Raw genomic sequence first — 21307 nt, forward strand, 5'->3', positions numbered from 1 at the left:
TCCAGTTCCATCTCGCCACTCCTGCCAGCTCCCAGGCCTGCTTACTTCCTTCCCTGTCACTGATTCTTTCTCTCCCCTACAGTTAACCCAGAGGAGGAGGTGCACCTGCTCTCATGTCAGTGTCGGGCTGAAGGGCAGAGCCAAAGCCACGCATAAGTGCTCCGCACTCCTGTGTGAATCTGGGAGGAACAAAGCGACCACGTGCTCCCAGTGCCCCTCCCAGCACTCCCCCTCCTCCCACACGCAGCCAGCAGGGGTCCTGCTGACTTCAGTGGGAAGGTATGTTCGGTCACCCTCCGAGAGCCCAGACCTGCCACATACCTGAAGGGCACTCCATGATGACAGGACCCTGCAGGTGCAAAGGAGAGGGGATGTGGCATCTGACCTTGCTGAATTCACAAATAAGAGGTGCATATGTTTTGGCAGACTCTTTTATTTAGGAAACAGATCCCCCTGCTGCTTCTTACTGTTGACAGAGGTCTGGGCGATGAGCCCTGCTCTGAACACCCAGTGGGAGAATGGAGAGCCGCCCGTACAGCCCTCTAGAGAGGCAGTGAGTCATCACCGAGAAGGGCGTTGGTACAGTGTAGCCACCCCTCTGCAGCCAGCCACTTCTAACTGCCGGACCAGAAGATGACTTTTTATTCACACATACACATATTTACTTCAATCATATTTTAGAAATCATCTCTTCCACGCTAAGATTTACAGTAAAAATAAAATAATTTGCTCTGTAAACTATAGTAGAAAGTTTCAAACATCTTAAAATTATCTTCCATACAACGGAAAAAGAGTTTTGTATTCTTTTTGGGTGAAAGAAGACCCAAAGACGCTGAGGGAGCTGCCCTGGCGCACTTTCGGGGACGAGTGGACGTGCGTCCTCGTTGCAGCCTGAGAGACAGCAGAGCCGCTTTCTTCCCTGCAGGCGTGAGGTCCAACTTTCTATTCCCCTGGGTTCTTCCAAGATGCTTAAGGCTGCTCCGCCGTTGCCTGGTCCTTGGCGGCAGCAACGAGCTCTGCAAGAGCTGGAAAGCTTCTTATGTCCTTTGTTCGCAGGCCCATCTTTTCTATCTGTAAAGGCCACAGGAATGAATCAAGTTAGCTAAATGTGGAAGAGACCCTTACAAAGCAGAAAACAAGATAGCCACCCTCACCTTACCCTCCACTAAACCAGAAAAAGGCAGTTTCCTGAAGACTGGTACAATAATTTTTTACTTTCAAATAAATGAAGTTAAAAAGTGTACTTATTATAACATTTATTTCTGGAGGTCATTCTAAGAAGTCAGTGTCGATTTATCTCCATTCACTAAATCATACTCTCACCAGGATAAGAGCCTCTCTTATAGGCTGAAAGAGAAAATTCACACTAAGAAAAGGAACTTTTTAAGTGCAGAATTCTCAAAAAACGACTCGCCTGAGGTCTTAATCTGTTGGCATATCATTAACAACTTTTTCTTAGAAACAACTCTGGCACAGCAACCACACGGAAGCAGAGATGCAGCACTGCGCCCGCCACCCTTTATTCACCACCGCCAAGCACGCGCGCACGCATGCGCAGCAGAGTCCGGAGAACGCCAGGCCGACTGTGCAGCCTCTGCGGGCATGCTGCGGCTTGCCTGGGGGCTGGAGGAACCCATCTCCCTGGTCTTTTGCTTACTTGCTCTTCATCTGTTTATGGCCAACTTTTTTGCCCATAAAAAGACTTTAAGTCTCTTGTGAAACAGAGTAAGTAAACAGAAGAAGGTAATAGACTTTCTGCCAAGATGTCCCTGTAAATTCACCTGAAAAGGGAAAAATCTGGATTTTCAGTGATGACGCTGAGCCGTAAGAAAGAGTGACTAGAAAACCAAGCATCTTTTGACGGGAATGTTATGATATCACTTTTTCTCTAGCAAAAAGCTCTTCCTGGTGGCCCAGTGGTTAAGAATCTGCCTGCCAGTGCAAGCGACATGGGTTCAGTCTCTGATCTGGAAGATTCCACACGCCGCAGAGCAACTAGCCTACAGCCACAACCACCGAAGCAGCACAGGCCTCCGAGCCTGTGCTCGGCAACGAGAGAAGCCACTGCCTGAGAAGCATGTACTACGACCAAGAGTAGCTCCGCTGCCACAGCGAGGGAAAGCCCACGAGCAGCAAGAGACCCAGTGCGCCAAAGATAAATAAATAGCAATTTTAAAAAGGTCTTTCTTGAGCATTTATTGCTACAGAAAACCTAAGCACTTGAGAAAGCCAGTTTCTGAACATTCAAGAGTTTGACACAGTAAGGATGGAAGGCCCTGCGTAGGACCCACACTTGCCCACAGGTGACGATGCCTACGTGACTGTCCACCCCTCCACTGTGTGACACCAAAATTTGTGTTTTACAGAAAACCTAAAAACCGCAGGCAGGGAGGCAAAGAAACTGTGCTGAGATGATTTCTCAAGCACCACAAGGAGAAATCAATGGCCTAATGCTTCTCTAGTTATTCTAAAGCCAAACTAACAAATATCTCAAAGGATCCTCCGCCAGCCAGCACCAATGCCATATCAAGCACGGGTTAGACACTGGACCAAAAGGACGCCATCTCTGCCTGTGGGCTCATGTCCCAGCAGCTTTGGGAACATAAATGCCAGCAAGCCAACGGAATGTCAATTCACTGGACCTCAAAAACTCTGCTTTTTCCTTCTCATATTCGCTGGGTGCACATCCTTCTCCTTCAAGTGTCTGGGGCCCTGGTCCTCTTTTCTAGCACCGGGAATGAGCTTTTGGTCCCTCCCAGTCATCGCCGGGTGCCTGCTGGGCCCTTGGAACGCAGTCAGGGCCCTTGGAAGCGCAGCGGTGCTCGGGTCACCTGCTCTCCTAAATACGCAACGTCCAAGGCCAGCTGCCGTCGGATCTTGTCATCATCGCTCATGCCGCCGCCACTGAGCCCAGCCGGGCTGGCAGGAGTGGTTCTCCTGGCTTGTTTGAGCCTCTTCAGGCTCTCCTCCATCTTCCGCACAGAGTTCAGGACATCCGACACAGTCTCATAGTACCTTGAACATAAGACACAGCGGTCAAAGAGACGTAGTACCAAACACACCCACTGGACCAAAAAAGGGATTTTTTTAGTTAAAAATTCAATTCCAATAAAAGATCAGCCATAGTAAATATTGTTTAAGACTGAAAGAAAAACAGGGTCTCGACTCTCTAGCATTGTATTCCCTCAGAATTTAAGAACTATGTATATGAATTTTGTTTAAAATGTCCGTCCTGAGCACTAAGAGAAATCACAGGCCAAAGTCTTTCCTATATCAAGGCTGAACAGCAGCTCATTTCCCAAATGTAATTAGCAAATTCATTTACAATCAGTTCTAGGAACAGCTCATCATTTTTAAAGAGTAACAGTATTTCAAAAATTTTAAATAAAACTAATTGCCTTCAAAATGATTTCCAAATTATAAATGAGCTATATTTAAAAATTTTATTTACAAGCTGGTTACCTGGCATTTAGAATACATTTGCCAACAGAAACCGCATTATAACTCGTTGCTGTGTTCTAAATTAACTCACAAATGCTGCTTAATTCATAAGCAGTAGAAACAAAATATTATTGCAAAATTAATAATTAAAATTCAACAACAAAATCAAATAATATATTTTGATGTAACTCAATGCTGGATTCGGGGAAAATAGTTGGTTGAATTAGAACTGAAGAGACATTCAACCAGACTGAAGACCTCCTCTAGTCTCATTAGCTTGAGGCTTTGACAGCAACCCTGTAAGAGTTACAATTACACTCCACAAGGAACATGTTTGCTTCCTTGATTACCCTGGTCTCCCCAGTGCAAGTCTGCTGACTGTCGGCATGACCGGAGCCATTATGGAAGAAGGAAACAGGACCTGAAAGGAGAAGTGTGCCTAGACCTGCAGAACATCCCTACATGGAGTGACATTAAGGACATCAAAGGCAGCGCGCTCAGGGGCCTGTGGGATATGCCTGGGTCCCCAGAGGTGTGTGAGCTGTGGGAGGCAGGGCTGGCATGGCTGCAGGCCAGGCAGAGCCTTGGCTGGGGTGGAGTGAGCACAGATGGGAAGAGACTGGGTGCCCACATCCAGCCTCGTCCAGTGACGAGGCCACAGACAACCACTTGTGATGGCCCCAGTGACCTCTGACTTAGGACTTTTCTAAGAAGGTCCAGAACAGTCTACTTGTAAGTCACTTACTTATGCGTGCTCTCAGAGAGGGTGGCTTCTAACCATTGCCGAATCGTGGCTTGCTTGAGCTTGTCCTTGTGCCTGCTCTGAAGCTGGTACAATGGCTTCAGAGCGCTGTCCACGTAAGAGGAGGCTGTCACGGGCACCTCCTGGGTAATGGTGGTAGAGGTTAAAGATGAACAGAAAAAGAGAAAGTAAGTTACTCCAACCTCATGTTCAAAAGGACATTACTAAGGTACCAGTTTTGAGACACGTTTAAGTGTTGTCTACAGAAAGACCCCGGAGACCAAGAGGGAGCCACCGAGGACGATGCCCGGAGCTGACCGGACTCAGGTTCCCTAACCTTGTGTTCACACAAATCACCTGGCCACTTTGTTAATTCTAGGTCTGATTTTGTGTGTGCGTACTGGGCAGGAGGTGAGCGGGGCCAAGTTTTGAGACCATGCATTTATGACCAGCTCCGACCAGTGACCATTTGCTGCTGCTTAACAGACCAGCTCTTAAGAAGTGAGGATCCAGTTTGCTTACTTTGGTCTCTTTATCTGTACATCAGGGCACTGGCACTCACTTCATATGACGAAAGTCAGTAGAAAGCGTTTAGCACACTGTCTGACCCACGAGGCGAGCCCTTGGTAAATATAACAACACCCTGCTGATGACAAAGGGAAAGCTGGTAGATTCCTACAGGAAAAGTAATGAATTTGGCAAACTAAAATAGGTCTGTCTCTCCCACTTCAGACCAGAACACCAGGAGATTAGATACTCTTGCTGATGTTCCCAGAGGTGGAAATTCTGCTGTATGTCCTAGATTTTAAAAGGAAAAGGAGAATAGCCACAGAGATGAGCTCATCTCATCTCAGGGCGCAGCCCAGCTGCCCCCTGCATCCAGAGCAGGGGCTGGATGGGAGAAGTAGCAGCAATAGCAGACCAGGCCCTGCACTGGGTGTGCGTGTGGAAACTCCAGGATATTCCAAAACAGCACAATGCTGTGGGACATTTTCACAGCTCCTGGGAATAACTTTAGTTGTAAACTAAAATCCAACTTTACAACCAGGAGAAAAGAAAATTAGAAGGAAAATAAGAACTAGCAAGAATGGAATGAATATAAACACTTGAAAATGAGAGTTCAAGAGAAAAACTAAAACACTGCTAAAAACAAATTCCCCAATTCCTACCCTATAAAGTGAAGACAAAGGAGAATTTGACTTTGAATACCAGTATAAGCTCAATTTTTCACTTTATAAATACCTTTAATATCTTTTAATGTAACGTTTTTATACCATATCCAGTAAAAGACAGAAGCAGGTACTTCCAATGGCAATATAAAAGAAATAAGGTAAATTCAGATCTTCTCAAATATAGACTATGAAGACCAAAAGAAGGGCAGGACTTAAAATGTTTTATTAAAATGCTTTCTTTGAAAATACTATTTTCCCTCAAGGCCCAAAGTCCACACTGCCTAAGTCCAGCTACCTAAATTATGTCTGTGCCCAGGCCCTGGCCATCTTCTCACAATTGAATGAGATGGAGTCTCCCCTGGAGAACCTACTTCTGTTCTCGCTTAACCATTTCTTCCCTCTCTGGCCTTCCTGATACATACTTCCCCACCTCAGAATTCTTGTCAATGAGTGCACTGACCTTATTGGTTCTTCGGTACAGCCTGGGAACCTCCAGGGCACTTTTCAGGTGACTAAAGCAAGACTCACTTAAGTCCTGGGTGATTTTCTCACTCAAGGCAGGTACGCAGGCAGACAAAGACAGCTGGGAGTCCTCCAGGGCTGCTGCGGAGATGGAAAGATGTGTTTTATCACTCTATTCAGGCCCAGGCCTAAAGAGAGTATACAATAAACCAAATCAAATCAAATTATTAGAATTAAAATATTCCTTCAGAGAAGTTAAAAATCACAGAACAGAATACAGAAACAACCAAGGATTTACAACTAGAGAAAACTGATAATTAAATATATCCTAGTCTCCAAAATTCTATTTTAAGTTATTTCTTATTCAAAGATTTGCTGAATCTAAAGACTCATTTTTACCTGAGATGGAGGAAAAATTCTTAAAGCCCATCACTTCAAGTTTTGGCTTGATTGTTTCTAAGAGTTCTGGAAGCTGAAATAAATATGCACTTTATATATTCAGTTACTTTTTATTAGTCAAAGGAGGAGGCAATTCTATATGCACCTACAGCTCCAGAATGTTATTAATTAATGATAAAACTAAACTCAGAACTTTCAATAACTTTCATTGGAAGAAAACAAAATTCTTAATTACTGCTTTCACTAGAAAATAATTCAACGACAAGGAAAATCATATTTTCATGGCTATTAACGCTATTCTGTAGCTTCCCTCAATACCAAAAAAACCTTATGATAAAGACCATGTTTTTGCTCAACACATACAGTATTTGTCCAAGCGCCACAAAACACTTAAACCTGAAAAAAGCAGAAATAAGTATCACAGCACTTAAACACATTCTGTTCTTAAACAAAGTTCTGTTAATGATAAAAGCAAGAACATGAAACCTATGTGGAGGAAATAGGAAGACGTTTTAATTGTTCAGCACTTTTAAAGTATAAGTACTGGGTAAGTAGACTAGAAATAATTGGAATCCAACCCATTAAAGACCATGGCTCCACAGAGTAAGCTGAGCTAATGAGGGCCTGGCTTGCTCCTGGCCTGTGGCGTCACTGCTCAGGGGAAGCCAGGGCTCCAGGCAGGCATGCTGTAGACAGGCTGCTACCCAAGGAGGAGAGCATGCCCGTCGGGGTGGAGGCAACACCGGCAGGGAAGTAAATGGATGCTCTCTCTCAGGGGCCCTGGGCCCACAAGTCTAAACCCCATGAGGCCAGACAGTGAGAACACTGAACCCCCAACTTAGAATCCTCTGCAACACAGGCTTACCTGCTCCTGAAGCCTGTGCAGGTCTGTGACCACATAGACAAGTTGAGTGCTGGAAACGGAGACGATGGGCTTTGTTTCAGAAGGGCCACTTGCTTGGTCTTCGCAATTTCCTTGGGTGATAGAAAGATCTTTGCTGCCAGTTACCAAAGGCTTTTTAACATCCTTAGCACTTTCATTAGAGATGGGCCTGAGTAAAAGCTGAAAAAGGATTTCAGTGATAAAATGTTTCCACCTGCAAGATACATGAGCATGTAACTCAACACAAAAGTATTAAGTGAAAGTAACTCGTGAAAGGACACTGCGTCCCGCCTCTCCAGGCAGGTGTGAAAGCAGGGGCAGGACACACTTGGCCCCGTGTGCACCCCTCCTTGACTTACGTGACAGTCAGAAATCGAGCAAGAGGTCCCGAAACTCAAGGGAGATTAAGATCTGGAACCTCGAAGGTTTTAAAAAGTAAACAATTCACCATATTTACCTGATAAATTATCATCATAAGGGTAAAAAATAAAAGTCTCAACCTCAATCATGCTTCAGATAATACAAATGGCATAATGTTCTCTGCATAATGGATTGCTACAAGGGGAAAAACCTAAGGGAAGAGCACTTGCATCGAGAAAAGAATGGAATATTCTAGGTGTGAGAATAATCACTGGCTGGCATCTTGCTGGGGGTGATGAAGCAAGCCCAGGCCTCACAGAATCATATCAAGTCCACGGTGTCCCAGGAACTGCACGATCTCCGTGAACACCTGCACAGGGCAGGGGCTCTACTGAGACTCCTCTGAGTAGAGGGAGGCAAAGGAGGAAGAGGAGAGGAACGTGGATGGAGCACCATTATCTGCTGGGCACCTTCGTTATCAGTTTGCTGGGCAAGAAATCTCTTTACTCCTCACAACAAGCACACGTAGAAGCTGTTTTCCTATTTTACAGACGAAGAATCTGAGATTCAGCCAATTTCCCTAAGACCATGAAGTTAAAGAGCAGCAGGGCCAAGGTCTGAGTTTGACTTGAAGCCTGTGCTTTTTCCACTGAAACACTCTTCTCCAGTTGACAGAGTGCTTTCGTGTCCGTGGATGATGGCTTCTCCATGTCATCTTTCCTAAACTTCTGCTCATGCTCTCTTATACTCATCACCTTGCACTGGCCGGGGTGTGTGTCTGTCCCTGAGCTGTCTGTGCAGGCATCTCTAAGACCTGGAACAGACCAGGTGGGGCCGGGTGCTCAGCACTGGACCACAGGAATGTTCCTGTGACTTTATGCACAAAAACTAACCAATCATCATGGGCATGTGAATACCTAATACATCCAAGCTGAAAAGGGTTTCTGAAACGAAGGGAAGGTTAATCAGTTTTACAACCTTCTAATCTCAGCCATTTGGTGTTTTTAAATTTCCAAATATTAAGGAAAAAATATGCATATTTTTATCATCTTCATTAAAACGATCATCTCTGTTTTATGGTGCCTCTGTATTGGAGGCACCATACAAAGATTCTGGTTTTCCTCAAGGAAAATAAGGTCAATGCGGTGCTTTTCAAAAAGACGAAGCAATGAATATGTGATGACTGATGCCCCTAAAGGTCACATAAACAAGAGTGAAAAGGATGGAAACTTGGGAATTTGGACTATAGCCCTTGCATCAACCTCTCATGACCACGTGGGCTTTAAAAATCTTGGCACGTTTCCTTAACCTATCTTTAATTCATTTCAGTCTTGATTAGGGATGAGCACCAGCCAGCCCTCACCTCCTTGACAAATATGGAGTACCGCGCCAGAATCTGCAGCGTCAGTCTCCACAGACGATGCGCCAGCAGCGGCAAGAACATCTTGTCAGACCAGCACCTCTGAAGGCTGCTCCACGTCCTATGAGAAGCCAAAAGGCGATACGGGCTCCCAGCTAGAGGTAAAAATGCACAGTTAAGGAGTCGCAGCAGAAGGGCTAACAGCTAAAATCTTCAGCGGACAAGCCAAGAGTGAAGCCAGTGACCTTCTGAAGAATCCTATGAGGTCAGAGAGAGTTGGGGAGGTGGCGTGCACAGCCAGGACGCCGTAAGGCGGGCACGCCACTACACCTCTCGTGTAATGCTGTTTGCTAATCTTACATGACTCCTTCTCCCAGGCATTTGATACACATTAAACATATACAACAATCAGAAATAGTCAGTTAACAGGTACTCTATAATAAACTGGCAAATGCAAATTGGAGGGCATCACTTGCAAGGGTTTAATCTTTGGTTTTGGACTTGCCCTGTCTTCTCTTCCACTCCTGAACACGCTATTTAAACATAGAGAGTCAATTACACATGGCTACTTTTGCAAAGACAGCTGAAAATAAACTTTTGAGGCTAAAAGAGCTCAGTTTAGATGGAACTTGGCTGCACGAAAGGGAGCACAGTGGAGTGGAGCTTTGTGGCTACAGGAACAGCCACCTAGGTGGGCAGTCAGCAGGGACGCCTAAAGCATGCCTGATGCAAACGTGTCTGGAACGTGTAGGCTGAGCCCAGTCCCTGCCCCCTGTCCCAGGACTGGCCCAAGGGCTCTGGAGGCCTGAGGCAGCAGTCCGGGCTGAGTCATCCTCTGGAGGGAAGGGTCATTCTGATCCTTTACCTTAGCTTGAGAGGGAAGTGGAGGGTGGCCACATGGCTACAAGAAAGGCTGTCACTTAAGCACAGCAGGGGTTATATCCCCTTGACACATTATATTCAGAAACGAAAATATGGTCTCCTTCCCATGTTCTTAAAGCATCCTTTATATCGTCTCTATACAGCCGGAAGCTCTATAAACCTTTTTTAAAAAAGAAGTTAAACTATATCTTCAGGGTCTAACTTACTTCCCTGGTGGCTCTGATGGTATATAACCTGCATGCAATGGAGGAGACCTGGGTTTGATCTCTGGGTCAGGAATGGCTGCCCACTCCAGTAATCTTGCTTGGAGAATGTCAGGGACAGAGGAGCCTGGCAGGCTGCAATCCATGGGGTTGCAAAGAGTCGGACATGACTGAGCAAGTAACACTACTGGAAGACAGCAGAAGTTCAGAGCGCTCCCGGGCGCTCAGGCCGCCAAGAAGACCTGGTGAATGGAATCAACCCGCTTAATGACAGCCTGCGTCACTGTGAGGGTGTTACCTGGTGCGTCTTCCAGGATGTCTGTGAGTGCTGCTTCTAAGGATCCCGCTATTTCTCTAAATCTGAGAGAAAAACAAGAGTGTAAACTGCTGTTTTCTCTGCTTCAGGTGCCTCTCCCCCAACCTGCCCCCACCCCAGGCAATAGGACCCTTCTCCTGCTTGCTCGTAGGGCCAGTGCCTCAGAGATGCCCCAGCAGCCCTGATGCCTGGCCTCCACAGACTTTTCTTCTTACTGAGCAGGAAATAAACTTATGTGAATTACTTGACCAGGAAGCCATTTCTGGCAAGTCCCACCACCTACAATCAGGTAATCACTTCTGGGCCATAAGACTGGATTTTCCAGTCCTCTTACCTCCACACTATCAGAAGAAAGTAAATGTCCCTCAAACTAAGAAATGGAGAAGCTATATTCTGTATCTTTGTTTGCAGCTTGAGACATATCACTGAAAATAGGCAGTTAAACTAGAACAAGTCTCTGCCTGGTGCTCATCAAATATCTGCTGCCCGCATGCCCACCCTGAGGCTCAGGATCTGCTTTCTCGATGGGTTTTCTGTTTTCTCTGCTGGCTATTTGCCATTGCATACCATCTTCTCACAGACTTCTGTTTTAACACCTGATGTGGACACATTTTTATGACTGTGAAATGAAACTGTGTGTGCATTTATTTCCTTAATTAGCTGCCTATGTAGCATCCTCCTTCCCACCTGTATAACCAACCCTTCCATGCTCATACTTTCTTTACCATGCATTCTTCTGTCACCCCCTAGTTCCCTTGCTACCAATAAATTCTGAACATACTTAACATCAATTTACCTAATCGATGATCTTGGTTTTTTCGATAGTACTTATATGCTTTTTAAAAGCAGTTCTGAAACTGATCCTCAGGAAACTGGAGAGTAGACGCAGCAGCACTTCACACAAAGAGCAGCAGCCCTGCCCTCAAAGGCACAAGCGGCTGAGAGCAGAGGGCTTTGGGTCACCCTGACCGCTGGAGCTGGCCGCTCCCCACACGGAGGGAAGAACTCAGCAACTGCCCCGCGAAGCCTGCAAAAGGCGAGTTTCTCCAAGCAGCAGGCAGAGGCACAGAGGGAACAAGTGACAGAAGAGAAGTGGAGGAAGAGAAGAGAGCATTGGAGACCGCAAAGGAGGCGGTGCTCCTGAGCACAGTGAGGGGGAGAGGGCAGGGGCTGCCCTGCAGTGGAGAGAGCAGGCCAGCTTCTGCATTAGGCTCAGATCCCTCATCCCACCTTTTGCCCAAATCATTTAATACATAAAACACAGGAAGTAAGCTTCAACACGGAAAAGGCCTGACACTAACGCAGCATTGTTCAGAACGCGGAAAGCCAGAGGCAACCTTCACAGCCCCAAGGAAGGGAGGTTTCTGTAAGATGCGGCACAGTTCCTACTGAATGCAGCGTGAAGAGAGGTCAGCTTGAAGTTCTGTGGCCATCAGAGGAACAGGTATAATTCAGTGTAAGTAAAGACACAGGATAAAACTATTTGTATGCTACAACAATCTGAAAATCACACAAACGAGAAAGTGCAAGAAACAAATGCAGCAGACCCCTAAATTAATGCCTTTTACACAGATGTGCAGGTTACGTGTGACCAGGTGTGAGATCCTTAAAACTAAACTGTCCGTGTCGTGCGGCCCAGTCGCCCCCTCGCCCTGCCCTCCAGGAGCCCAGCACCAGCCCCTCAAGTAGCTTTGCTGGCCAGTAACTTCCAGGATTGAAATGTTAGGTTGTACTTCTTAGAAAATAAACAAAGTGAAATGTTACTTTGGTGAAATTTGAAAAGTTATGCTAACTTTTCACATGTATATGGGATGCCATTCTACTCTTGATAGAGGATTTGTAAGAAAGGCAACCCCAAGTACAAACACTCCTCAACTTTTACATTTGGGTATGGGGATGATCTGGAGACACACACCCCCTTCCCCACGCATGGCTCTACTGACGCACGGACACAACTTGAGGAGGGTGGAGGGGAAGGAAGGCACGTTAGTGCCACACAGACTCCAAGCTGTGAAGGAGCTACACCCTGTGAAGCATGTGCTGAACGGAGCAGACAGAGAGCACAGGTGACCATCCTGGGAGCATGGAACATTCTAGCAAGAGTTCAGTCAAAAAAGACGTAACACTGCCTGTAGCATTTAAGGGGCTAACACCCAGCTTCCAGGCAGCCACTGACTTACTACCATTTGAGGCTGTTGGGGGCCGATGTGCCTTTAATCTCTTTCTATGAAAACTAATTCCTAACCCTACTTTCCAAAACTCCTGTAAGAACAAATGAAGTGCTGGCACAACAGGGCACCAGAGACAGAAGGGGTGCCCGTGTGCTCACAGAATGGTGGTGGCGGGAGGCGTGCCTTCTTTCCTGAAGATGATGGGGATGTAGGCAGAGGGTCAGACCTGGGACTGTCTGATTGCTACTGAGAGTGCAGTATTAGTACTGATACTCCTTCCTAGAAATCTGTTGAAACATCACCACCCTACTGGCATTTAGGCTTACTTTAAATGACCCTGAAGTGAATCAGACAGCAATACAGCTTTGACACTAGCCATGTCTGCAGAACATTCTGTTATCCCAGAGAATAAATAACCCAACCACTGACAAAAATCAACAGAATGGTGTTCTATAAAGTATTACTTGAATTTCTTTTTAAGTGGAAAGAGCAAATGCACTGAAAACAGGTTCCACACTTCGTATCTCAAACGTAACTTTTTAAATTTCATAAATTTTGAATAAAACTATTTACACAGAAAAGTTAAGCAATTCCTTTGAATGCTTATGGCTAAACTCTGGTGAAGATTAAAAATGTCTTTCATGGGACTGGCTGAGTTTCAGCATAGTTTAAGACTCAATTACCAGCTTTGAGAGAACCTGTGATGAGAGGAGAATGGGCTGAGGCCAGGCTGTGCTACCCTGCAGGGCCCACGACTCCAGAAGGCAGAATGACGTGACAGGGCAAGATCACCACGTTGGGGGTATGGGGCCTGGGGAAACGACTAGATAAGAGGCATGTGGAGGCAGTAAACAGGAGTACAGGCTGTGATGGTTATTAGATATCTAAAGCAATCTAACCCAAAACGTAGACTACAGGACACACGGAAAGTTTAAATATCATTTCTCTACTGCACTCTTACACTATAGAATGATGCTTCACCATTCTAAATTTTTCTCACAAACCAAAAGGGCTTCTTGCCCTGGCTACATCTTGATCAGCACATAACGATTACTTCCCATGCAGTCCATGAGTATCTCAGACAAACAAATCCTTAATTTCTTACCTACATGATAATATAACCTTGAAAAATTAAGTATAAAGCTCAGTATTGTATGTAAAAGAGCACCATACTAACAGTCTGACAGCTTTGATTTCATCATCAAAAGATGATTATATAGATTCTCAATCATGGCAAGTAATTACAAGTCAAGGTATTTAATATTTTTCCCTCTCTGTAATTATTCCTCAGAACTCCAGGGAAGGACTGCATTATAATTAATGAAAGCATCCAGCAATTTAAACAAAAAGCTTCCAAGTCTTTAAAAACCATTCTAACTAATGGAGGAACTTATTGTGATCTCATTCAAGAGAATCTGCAAAAATGGCTATATTATCATCTATTTTTCTAGGGGAACATACATTGTTAAGAATTTATCCTAAATTGCCCCAAATTGTCTACAGGACCACTTACTGACACTGGTGATATCATTATGCTATCCGGAAGGAAAGTGTCACCATTTTCCAGAATACTCACCAAGATTATAAAGGAAGCCAAAATAATAACTACAATTCTTATAAATTGTAACTACAATTCTTATAAATTGATGGTTGGAATCAGCTACAAACAATATTCAAGAAAGAATACTTTTCCTGATTCCCTCTGAGGATAAAAATGTTACAGATGTGCAAAACTACAGATGAAGGATAGGTCTGCTATTTGAAGCAAGTGATGAACGAGGAAAATGGAGAGGAAGAGCTGCTGGGCGACCCTCTTCGTGGCGAATGGAGACATAGCACCTGGGAATGGAGCTGGACCTGGTCTCGCTCCCTTGGAGTCTAGCGTTCTCAGCGTGCTAATGACAGAAGAGTAGAGCTTAATCCTTTTGTCGTATAAGCCAGAACTTGGGCAATCATGATACTTCCTGCGCCTTTCTGCTTTAAGTTGTTTCCCGAGGAATAATATGATGATCTCCAGGAAGGGGCTGTGAGACGGAGTTCAGTCCATCTGAACTGGTGTTCACATTCTATTTCAGAAGGGTGGAGGTGATGGGAATAAATTACTGACCTTATTTGAAAATAAACAGGCAAGTTCCACTTATTATTGAAGCTGTGATAGGCAGGATGTGCTCTTAATCTTTTTACACTGGCCTGTGATCCACATTGCCGTTCAAATGTTCTTACAAAATCCATACTTATGGTATATTTCTAAAATAAGAACAAACAGGTGGAATTTTCATTTTAAGTAAACTAACCAGAATCGGGATTATATACTGAAAAATGGAAATCAGGATAAAGATCAACACACAGAATCATAGGTTTAAAGATCTCATTAGGACCTTGCAGGATCTTCCTTTGAAGATCCGCACACTGAGTAATGCCCAAAGGGGTTCTATGACTTGTTCAAGGTCTTGGGTGGCGAGCCCATCAAGACGCCCAGGTATTCCAAGGCCAGTGGTCTTCAAGTCACAGTGCTCGCTCATCTCCCAGGGCCCCCAACTGCCCAGGAGCCACAAGAGACCACGGATTAGGTGGTATATTTTCAAGGCCTTTCGAGAAGAAGTAGAAACTTTAAAAAAAGGAAAGAGAGGGGGGAAAAAAGGAAAGAAATTACTCAAACCATGTGAGTAATTACATCATTTTTATAGATGGGACAGCATGAAGACTGACAAGGGGAATCCAGCAACACCACTAAGAGCAGCAGGTAACACTTACTTAACATGTATCATCTGGACACAGTGCTTACAATTGTATTGTTTAATTTAACCCAGAAAACTACACCACTAGGTTAACTGCTTTTATTATCATCTCCTATAGAGATAACACTTCCTCTTCTGCTCAGGCTCAGAAGGAATTTACTCAGAAACAAAGCAAGGAAATAGAGGAACCAGAAGCCCAGTCAGTCAGCAGTGCAAAACTGTAGCCACAACGTCCTTTGGCAAGGGCTCTAAATCCCCAGGCTCTAGGGAGAACACTGCAGGATTTCCCATGTACTTCTCACTTAAGAGAAGCTCTATTCTGGGTCACCAAACCAATCACCTAAATATGATATCTGTGATTACATGGGAACTGTAGTACAGTAAACACTACTATAGTGTTAAATTCCTTTCAGCTGGTTTTGAGCTGCTGCTGCTGCTAAGTTGCGTCAGCCGTGTCCGACTCTGTGCGACCCCATAGACGGCAGCCCACCAGGCTCCCCCGTCCCTGGGATTCTCCAGGCAAGAACACTGGAGTGGGTTGCCACTTCCTTCCCCAGTGCATGAAAGTGAAAAGTGAAAGTGAAGTCGCTCAGTCGTGTCTGACTCTTAGCTACACTTACTGAATTCCCTAAGTGTGGTCTAGATGTGAGGAGCTGAGACAAAGAAAAATATAACTCATCCCCTTTGGGAAAAACTACACCCTTGCATATAATGGATATTAAAGGAATGCAAAAATACTTCTCTCTTCTCAAAAGCATGTCCCATTAACACTGAAAACTGAAAGCATTTCTTGCAAGAAATGTAACCACGAACATTAAGTATTGGTTTAGAATTCTAAAGTCAACATTTCATCAGAAAGCTTCACTTCTGAGCTGAAAAATCTCAAGCCTAACATGATCAATATGATTCTCTAAAGAGGGATGTAAAGGGTCTAAATTGCTAATGCTTAAGACCATTACTTCATTCTGCTTATGGTATCTATTTTTAAAAGCTCTACTTTATTTATTTATAAAGGTCTATTTTACAAAGTCACAAAACTCAGTGTCACACAACTTGTTGAAAATCATATTACTTAATTATATGGTTCAACACACTGTAACAAGGGCCAAGAGAACAGATAAGTGGTATTTCTGGGATAATAAAGTTCCAAATTTGGTTTCTTACCTGTTGTGAAGTTATTAGGCCCAGGCTCACCACACTCAACTTCTGCCTCTCTACACTTGAAAAATTAGTAAGCAAAGCAACCAAGCACAATTAGAAAAAGAGGCAAATAGAGCTTCTAGAAATGAAAATAATGATAAATTTGAAACAGGTGAAAAGGAATTTTAGACACAACCGAAGAAGGGATTCTTGAACTAGAAGAAAAGTCTCAAGAAATTACCCAGAATGTAGCACAAAGAGATGAAAAATAAAAAAGTAAATTCAGGAAACATGAAAGATAAAGTGAGGATAATTAATCAAGAGTTCTAAAAGCAAATGATAAAGGAATGAGACAGAAGCACAATTGAGTTAATGAATAAAAATGATATAGAAACGATTTAAAAAACCACCAATCCTCAGATTCAGAAAACCCAACAAATCTTAAATTCAGCAAATAAAAAGAAGTCCACACTAGATATATCATAATGAAACAGCACACCAGTCACTGGGGAAATTTTAACAGGAGCCAGGGGAAAAAGCCATCGTAACTCCCAAGAAACAACAGCAACTACTCCTTTCAAGTGACAAAGTTCAAAGTGCAGAGAATTCTACTTCCAGCAAAACTACCTTTCAAACATAAAAGGTATAACGTTATTTTCAAACAAATATTAACTGAGGGTTTATCATAAAAAAGTGAAATTTATTATCAACAGAAATTCGTAACAGATGAATTTCAGGAGGAAGGAAAATGATCCAAGAGAAAAGGTGTAACATCCAAGAAGGAACAATAAGCAAAGGAAATGATAAACATGTGGAATAATTTTGAGAGGAGGATGATGGCCACGTTAAAGCAATAAAAATAATGCCCAACTTGGGGGCATAAAAATATTAAAACAGAAATAAGACCCTGATATATACTATGGAAGGGCATGGTTGGCATCTAAGATCCTGTGCTGTTTGGGAGGCTGAAGAACACCAGTAACTTTAAATTCTGTTAAGTAACCACTAAGGTTACTTAATACACAAATAAATAGAGGGCAGAACTTCCAAATTAGTAGAGGGGTAAAAGAGAATAAATGAGAAAAACAAATTTCCCAAAGTGCAAAATACAAAGAAGGTGGAAAAGAAAAAAAAAAAGAAGAGGAAAGGAAAAGAAGGAAGAAAAATGGGACAAACAGGAAGAAATAAAAAAACCGCAAATATATCAATCACTACGATCATTGTAAATTTATAAATTACCTAATTATAAGACAAAGATTGTCATACTGAATAAAAGAATAAAAAAACAAAAATCAAAATCCAGAGCAGGAAGAGGAGAGGCACCAAGAGGCTGAGCAACAGGGAACTGAGCAGGAGAGCGCGGCAGACTCAGGCCACTTGGCCTAGAGTCTTCATTCTTCTCCAGGACACTGCATAACATCTTTAAAAGCGGAAAGTTAACATATGGGTTTACTTTTGATCTATCAACCACGAAGTCCTTTAAATAAAAAACATGATTTTTTTTTTAAAAAAGAAATATGAAGGCCTCCTAATCTTTCAGATTACAGAGGAAATTTTTATACTACGTTAATAATTATAATATTAATTATATAAATCTCTACAGTTGTTTTTGATGAAAATCAAGTTTGTAGAACTCTGCTATATCACTTTGAAGGAAAACAAGAAGTAGTAATTGGATATAATATATACTGACCCTAATATATACTACAATCCAATTACTACTTCTTGTTTTCCTTCGAAGTGATATAGCAGAGTTCTACAAACTTGATTTTTCATCGAAAACAACTGTAGAGATTTGTTTTCAATGGTCCTTAAGATCTTTTTTAAAATTTAGATAAAAAACATCCATATCTAGTCATAATTGCTTCTCGACTGAATTCTACCTTACATTCTAAAAAATATTCTTAGTCCCCCAAATATCAGAGACTATGACTTGAATAAAACAATGTGTGTATTTTTAAGGTAAATGCTGGCTCCGCAACTCAGATTGTGATTTTCAATAAACCACAGAACCAAGACTGTGCGAAAAAGACATGATTATCTTAACACCGTCAAGAGTCCAGACAACAGAGGGGAAGGTACCTGGTGAAATGCATCAGGATCCCCAGGATTAAACAGCGACGGTAATTTTTCTTCTAATCCTCGTACTATTTCTGGCCAGACAGAATTCACCAAAAAATCATAGCCGGGAACAGTATTGCCCTTTTCACTGTAAGATAAGAGAAAAATTTCAGTCAAATACAGCAGAAACATATACTTACAAAAAGCAAAATTCCATTGTGGTGTTTTATTAAAATAAAAGTTCCTCAGCCTAAAATTTACTTCAATCTTTTAAAAACAACTATATTTGTCAATTATTTTGCTTTTAGGCCCAAACTTCTATCTCACTCCTGATCTCATTCTCACCTAGAACCTGATACATCCCCTGTGTCCTGACTCCTACAATTATCACAGAGCAGACAGCTGGGGTCAAGGATAAAGGAAAACTGTGCGGACTTGCCCTGGCGCAGTCTTCTCCCCTAAAATGGGCTGCCATGTTTATACACTACCCTGAAAAAGCAGCAATCTAATACCACAAGAAAAGCAATTTTTGCATTCAACCTGAACACCACTCAATGCTAAAACACTGTAAATCACACTGATTTACCAGTTACTAACAGCTTTGTGACTCAGCTATCTCTGATTATCTTCAGGTCTAATGTTGTATGACTATTTCATGTAAAATCTGGATTACAAATCTTAATACAAAAACACTGATAACATTCATGGTTTTCATATGCACGTGCTTTATTTTGCATTGTCAGCAAAAAGGCCAAATTCTGAGTTTCTAATTCACACACTTAGGTGAGAGAGAACACTGAGATAAAATCACGCTCTCAGGAGCCACAGCACCCGAGTTCAAATCTCGGGTCATTTAACTTCTCTGAGTTTTGGTTTCCTCATCTTTAAAATCATAGGGCCATTATATGGAGTGAGATTTGTGAAGCATTTAGGGTGGTGTACGGTTGGTAAAGCATTCAGCACTGACTAGCATATGGTAGTTAGCAGTGTTATGCTAACTTATGCTATTAGCAGTGTTAAATGCATAGCACATAAATAAAAGGTGGGCTCCGTAGGCTTCTCTGAACTTAAAGATCTGTGAGTACCTTTAGGCAGCATCATCTTACTGACCTACCCACTCTGCTCATTGCTAACATGCTCTATATTAAGGTGATTTTCTTTATATTCAACGAGGGAAAGGAGATGCCTATGTCCCACATACCCAATTCTATGTATCATATCATATACTTTTAATCACAATAAGAACTAGCTCTAATAAGGCATAGGAAGAGAGAACAAAATTGAAGATTTTATAATACAAATGCACTAATATGAGCAACAATGAATTCCAAGATCACCTCATTTCCAAACTAAATATACAATTAAAGCCTCAAAAAGGAAATTTAAATATGCAAGATCAACAATTAGAAAAGCTAATTTACGTTCTCTGGAAAATAACTCCTGAACATCATTGGTGTTGCCGGGTATACAGAGCACCCAAAGGCAGATGCTGAGCAAGGGAGGGTCCAGGGCAACAAGATGATGGGGAGTGAAGCAAAGGCAGATGACCTACCAAGGTACAGTCTAGACACTCAAATTTCTGAGCTTTCTACATGAGTTCTGCCACACTGAAAACTGTGGAAAAGAACAAACATGTGAGGCATGAAACTTGACATTTCAGGACCAAGACTAGGCTTGTGAAATCTAATGATAGGTTGTTTCATTACTGTGGCCTCTTTAATTTCACATGATGACTTCTATTAAATTCTTACCCCCAATCCAACTAAATCTTCATGATTATTAAAAAGTGGCAAAACAAGCCTTCATCTGAAATCATCTAGTGGAAACAGAGAGGGTACTTCACAGTCAATCAGCACATTTATTCCCCAGGTTTCTCCTTTCAAAGAAAAAAATCTTAAGACTAAAAATAATTTTTACTCCATGAAGAAAGGGACTTTATTTGCCTTTCTAATGCTTCAAACTGACTGAGTGTTTCATTTCACAAACACTGGATAGTTGCTGTCTTAAGACACTGTGCCAAGGGTGGGGAGTATGGGTTGTGCAGGATGGGAGCAAGCTGTTAAGATGGAAATTGGTCCTCAACAGAAGTGAAAGCAGCTTGCAATCGCCTGAAGAGAGCAGGATTAAAGCTAGACTTCAGGACGAAAGGTGGTCTCTTGAAGGAAGTGGCATCTGAGTTGGGGCTTCACACAGAATGACAGATCAACAAAAAGAAAGGGAAAGGCAGAGGACTCTGAGGAAAAACACAGGCCTGCCAAATGTGTGCTGGGGACCAGCGGAGCAAGGGAAGCCCACAGAGTGCCGCACGCAAGGGCCACTGAGGCCAGAGCGCAAAGGGCCTCGTCTGCTGCATCAGGAGCCTGGGCTTTCCCCGCTAAGCAACAACAAGTCACTAGGACTTAGGAAGAAGGCAGTGCCTAAAGATCAGAACTGTGGGTAAGTGTGACAGCTGAAGGGCAGAGGGAAAGGCTGAGAAGGGAGAGGGTGGAGGTAGGGAGAGGAGGTGGGCAGATCCCGTTATTCTGGATAAAACTATGACAAACGCCTGGATCAGGCCAGTGGTGATGGTGAAAGGCAGTCAGGTATTTATGAAACAAAGCTAAAAGTGTGGAAATCAGGCAAGAGGAGGGAATACTAAAGATGACTTTAACCACAATTAATATAAAACTTGTTGAATTAAACTGAATTGATATTTATAAACAGATTACAACATTAGAATAATGTAAGGAAACCAACTTTTATTTCACATGTAATTAGGAAAAAGTATAGAAAAGGGGAAAGTATGGGTTGTGAATTGAGAACAATGTTCCCTTCACCTCCGCCCTACTCATTACAGTTTCCTTCTAAGATGATGACCTTCTGGGGCGATGACCCACACCCACCTCACAGTGCTATGCTAATAGTTCACCAGGGGAGTGCACAGGGTCCCGACCCACAAATCACCAGGGGAGTGCACAGGACCCCGACCCCAGCGAGG

The 21307-nt window shown here is 43.1% G+C and overlaps 1 protein-coding gene across 7 annotated transcripts in view; it reads right to left on the reverse strand.

Annotated features, from left to right (window-relative positions):
* Positions 1-413: 413 nt before the first annotated feature.
* COG2 (component of oligomeric golgi complex 2) overlaps positions 414-21307 on the reverse strand; it is a 62468-nt gene continuing 41574 nt past the window's right edge. For 5 of the 7 annotated variants that reach the window (XM_061405777.1, XM_061405773.1, XM_061405772.1 and 2 more), the window contains 10 exons: positions 18352-18478; positions 14499-14638; positions 10203-10264; positions 8823-8974; positions 7082-7279; positions 6217-6289; positions 5816-5958; positions 4187-4326; positions 2832-3015; positions 414-1071 (listed from right to left, as the gene is read on the reverse strand). In XM_061405777.1, coding sequence (XP_061261761.1) covers positions 970-1071; positions 2832-3015; positions 4187-4326; positions 5816-5958; positions 6217-6289; positions 7082-7279; positions 8823-8974; positions 10203-10264; positions 14499-14638; positions 18352-18478 — 1321 coding nt within the window. In that variant the 3' untranslated portion in view covers positions 414-969. The remainder of the gene's footprint in view (positions 1072-2831; positions 3016-4186; positions 4327-5815; positions 5959-6216; positions 6290-7081; positions 7280-8822; positions 8975-10202; positions 10265-14498; positions 14639-18351; positions 18479-21307) is intronic. The other 2 variants (XM_061405774.1, XM_061405771.1) reach the window with 1 other exon arrangement.

Source organism: Bos javanicus, chromosome 28, assembly GCF_032452875.1.
Source record: "Bos javanicus breed banteng chromosome 28, ARS-OSU_banteng_1.0, whole genome shotgun sequence".
Classification (NCBI taxonomy): domain Eukaryota; kingdom Metazoa; phylum Chordata; class Mammalia; order Artiodactyla; family Bovidae; genus Bos; species Bos javanicus.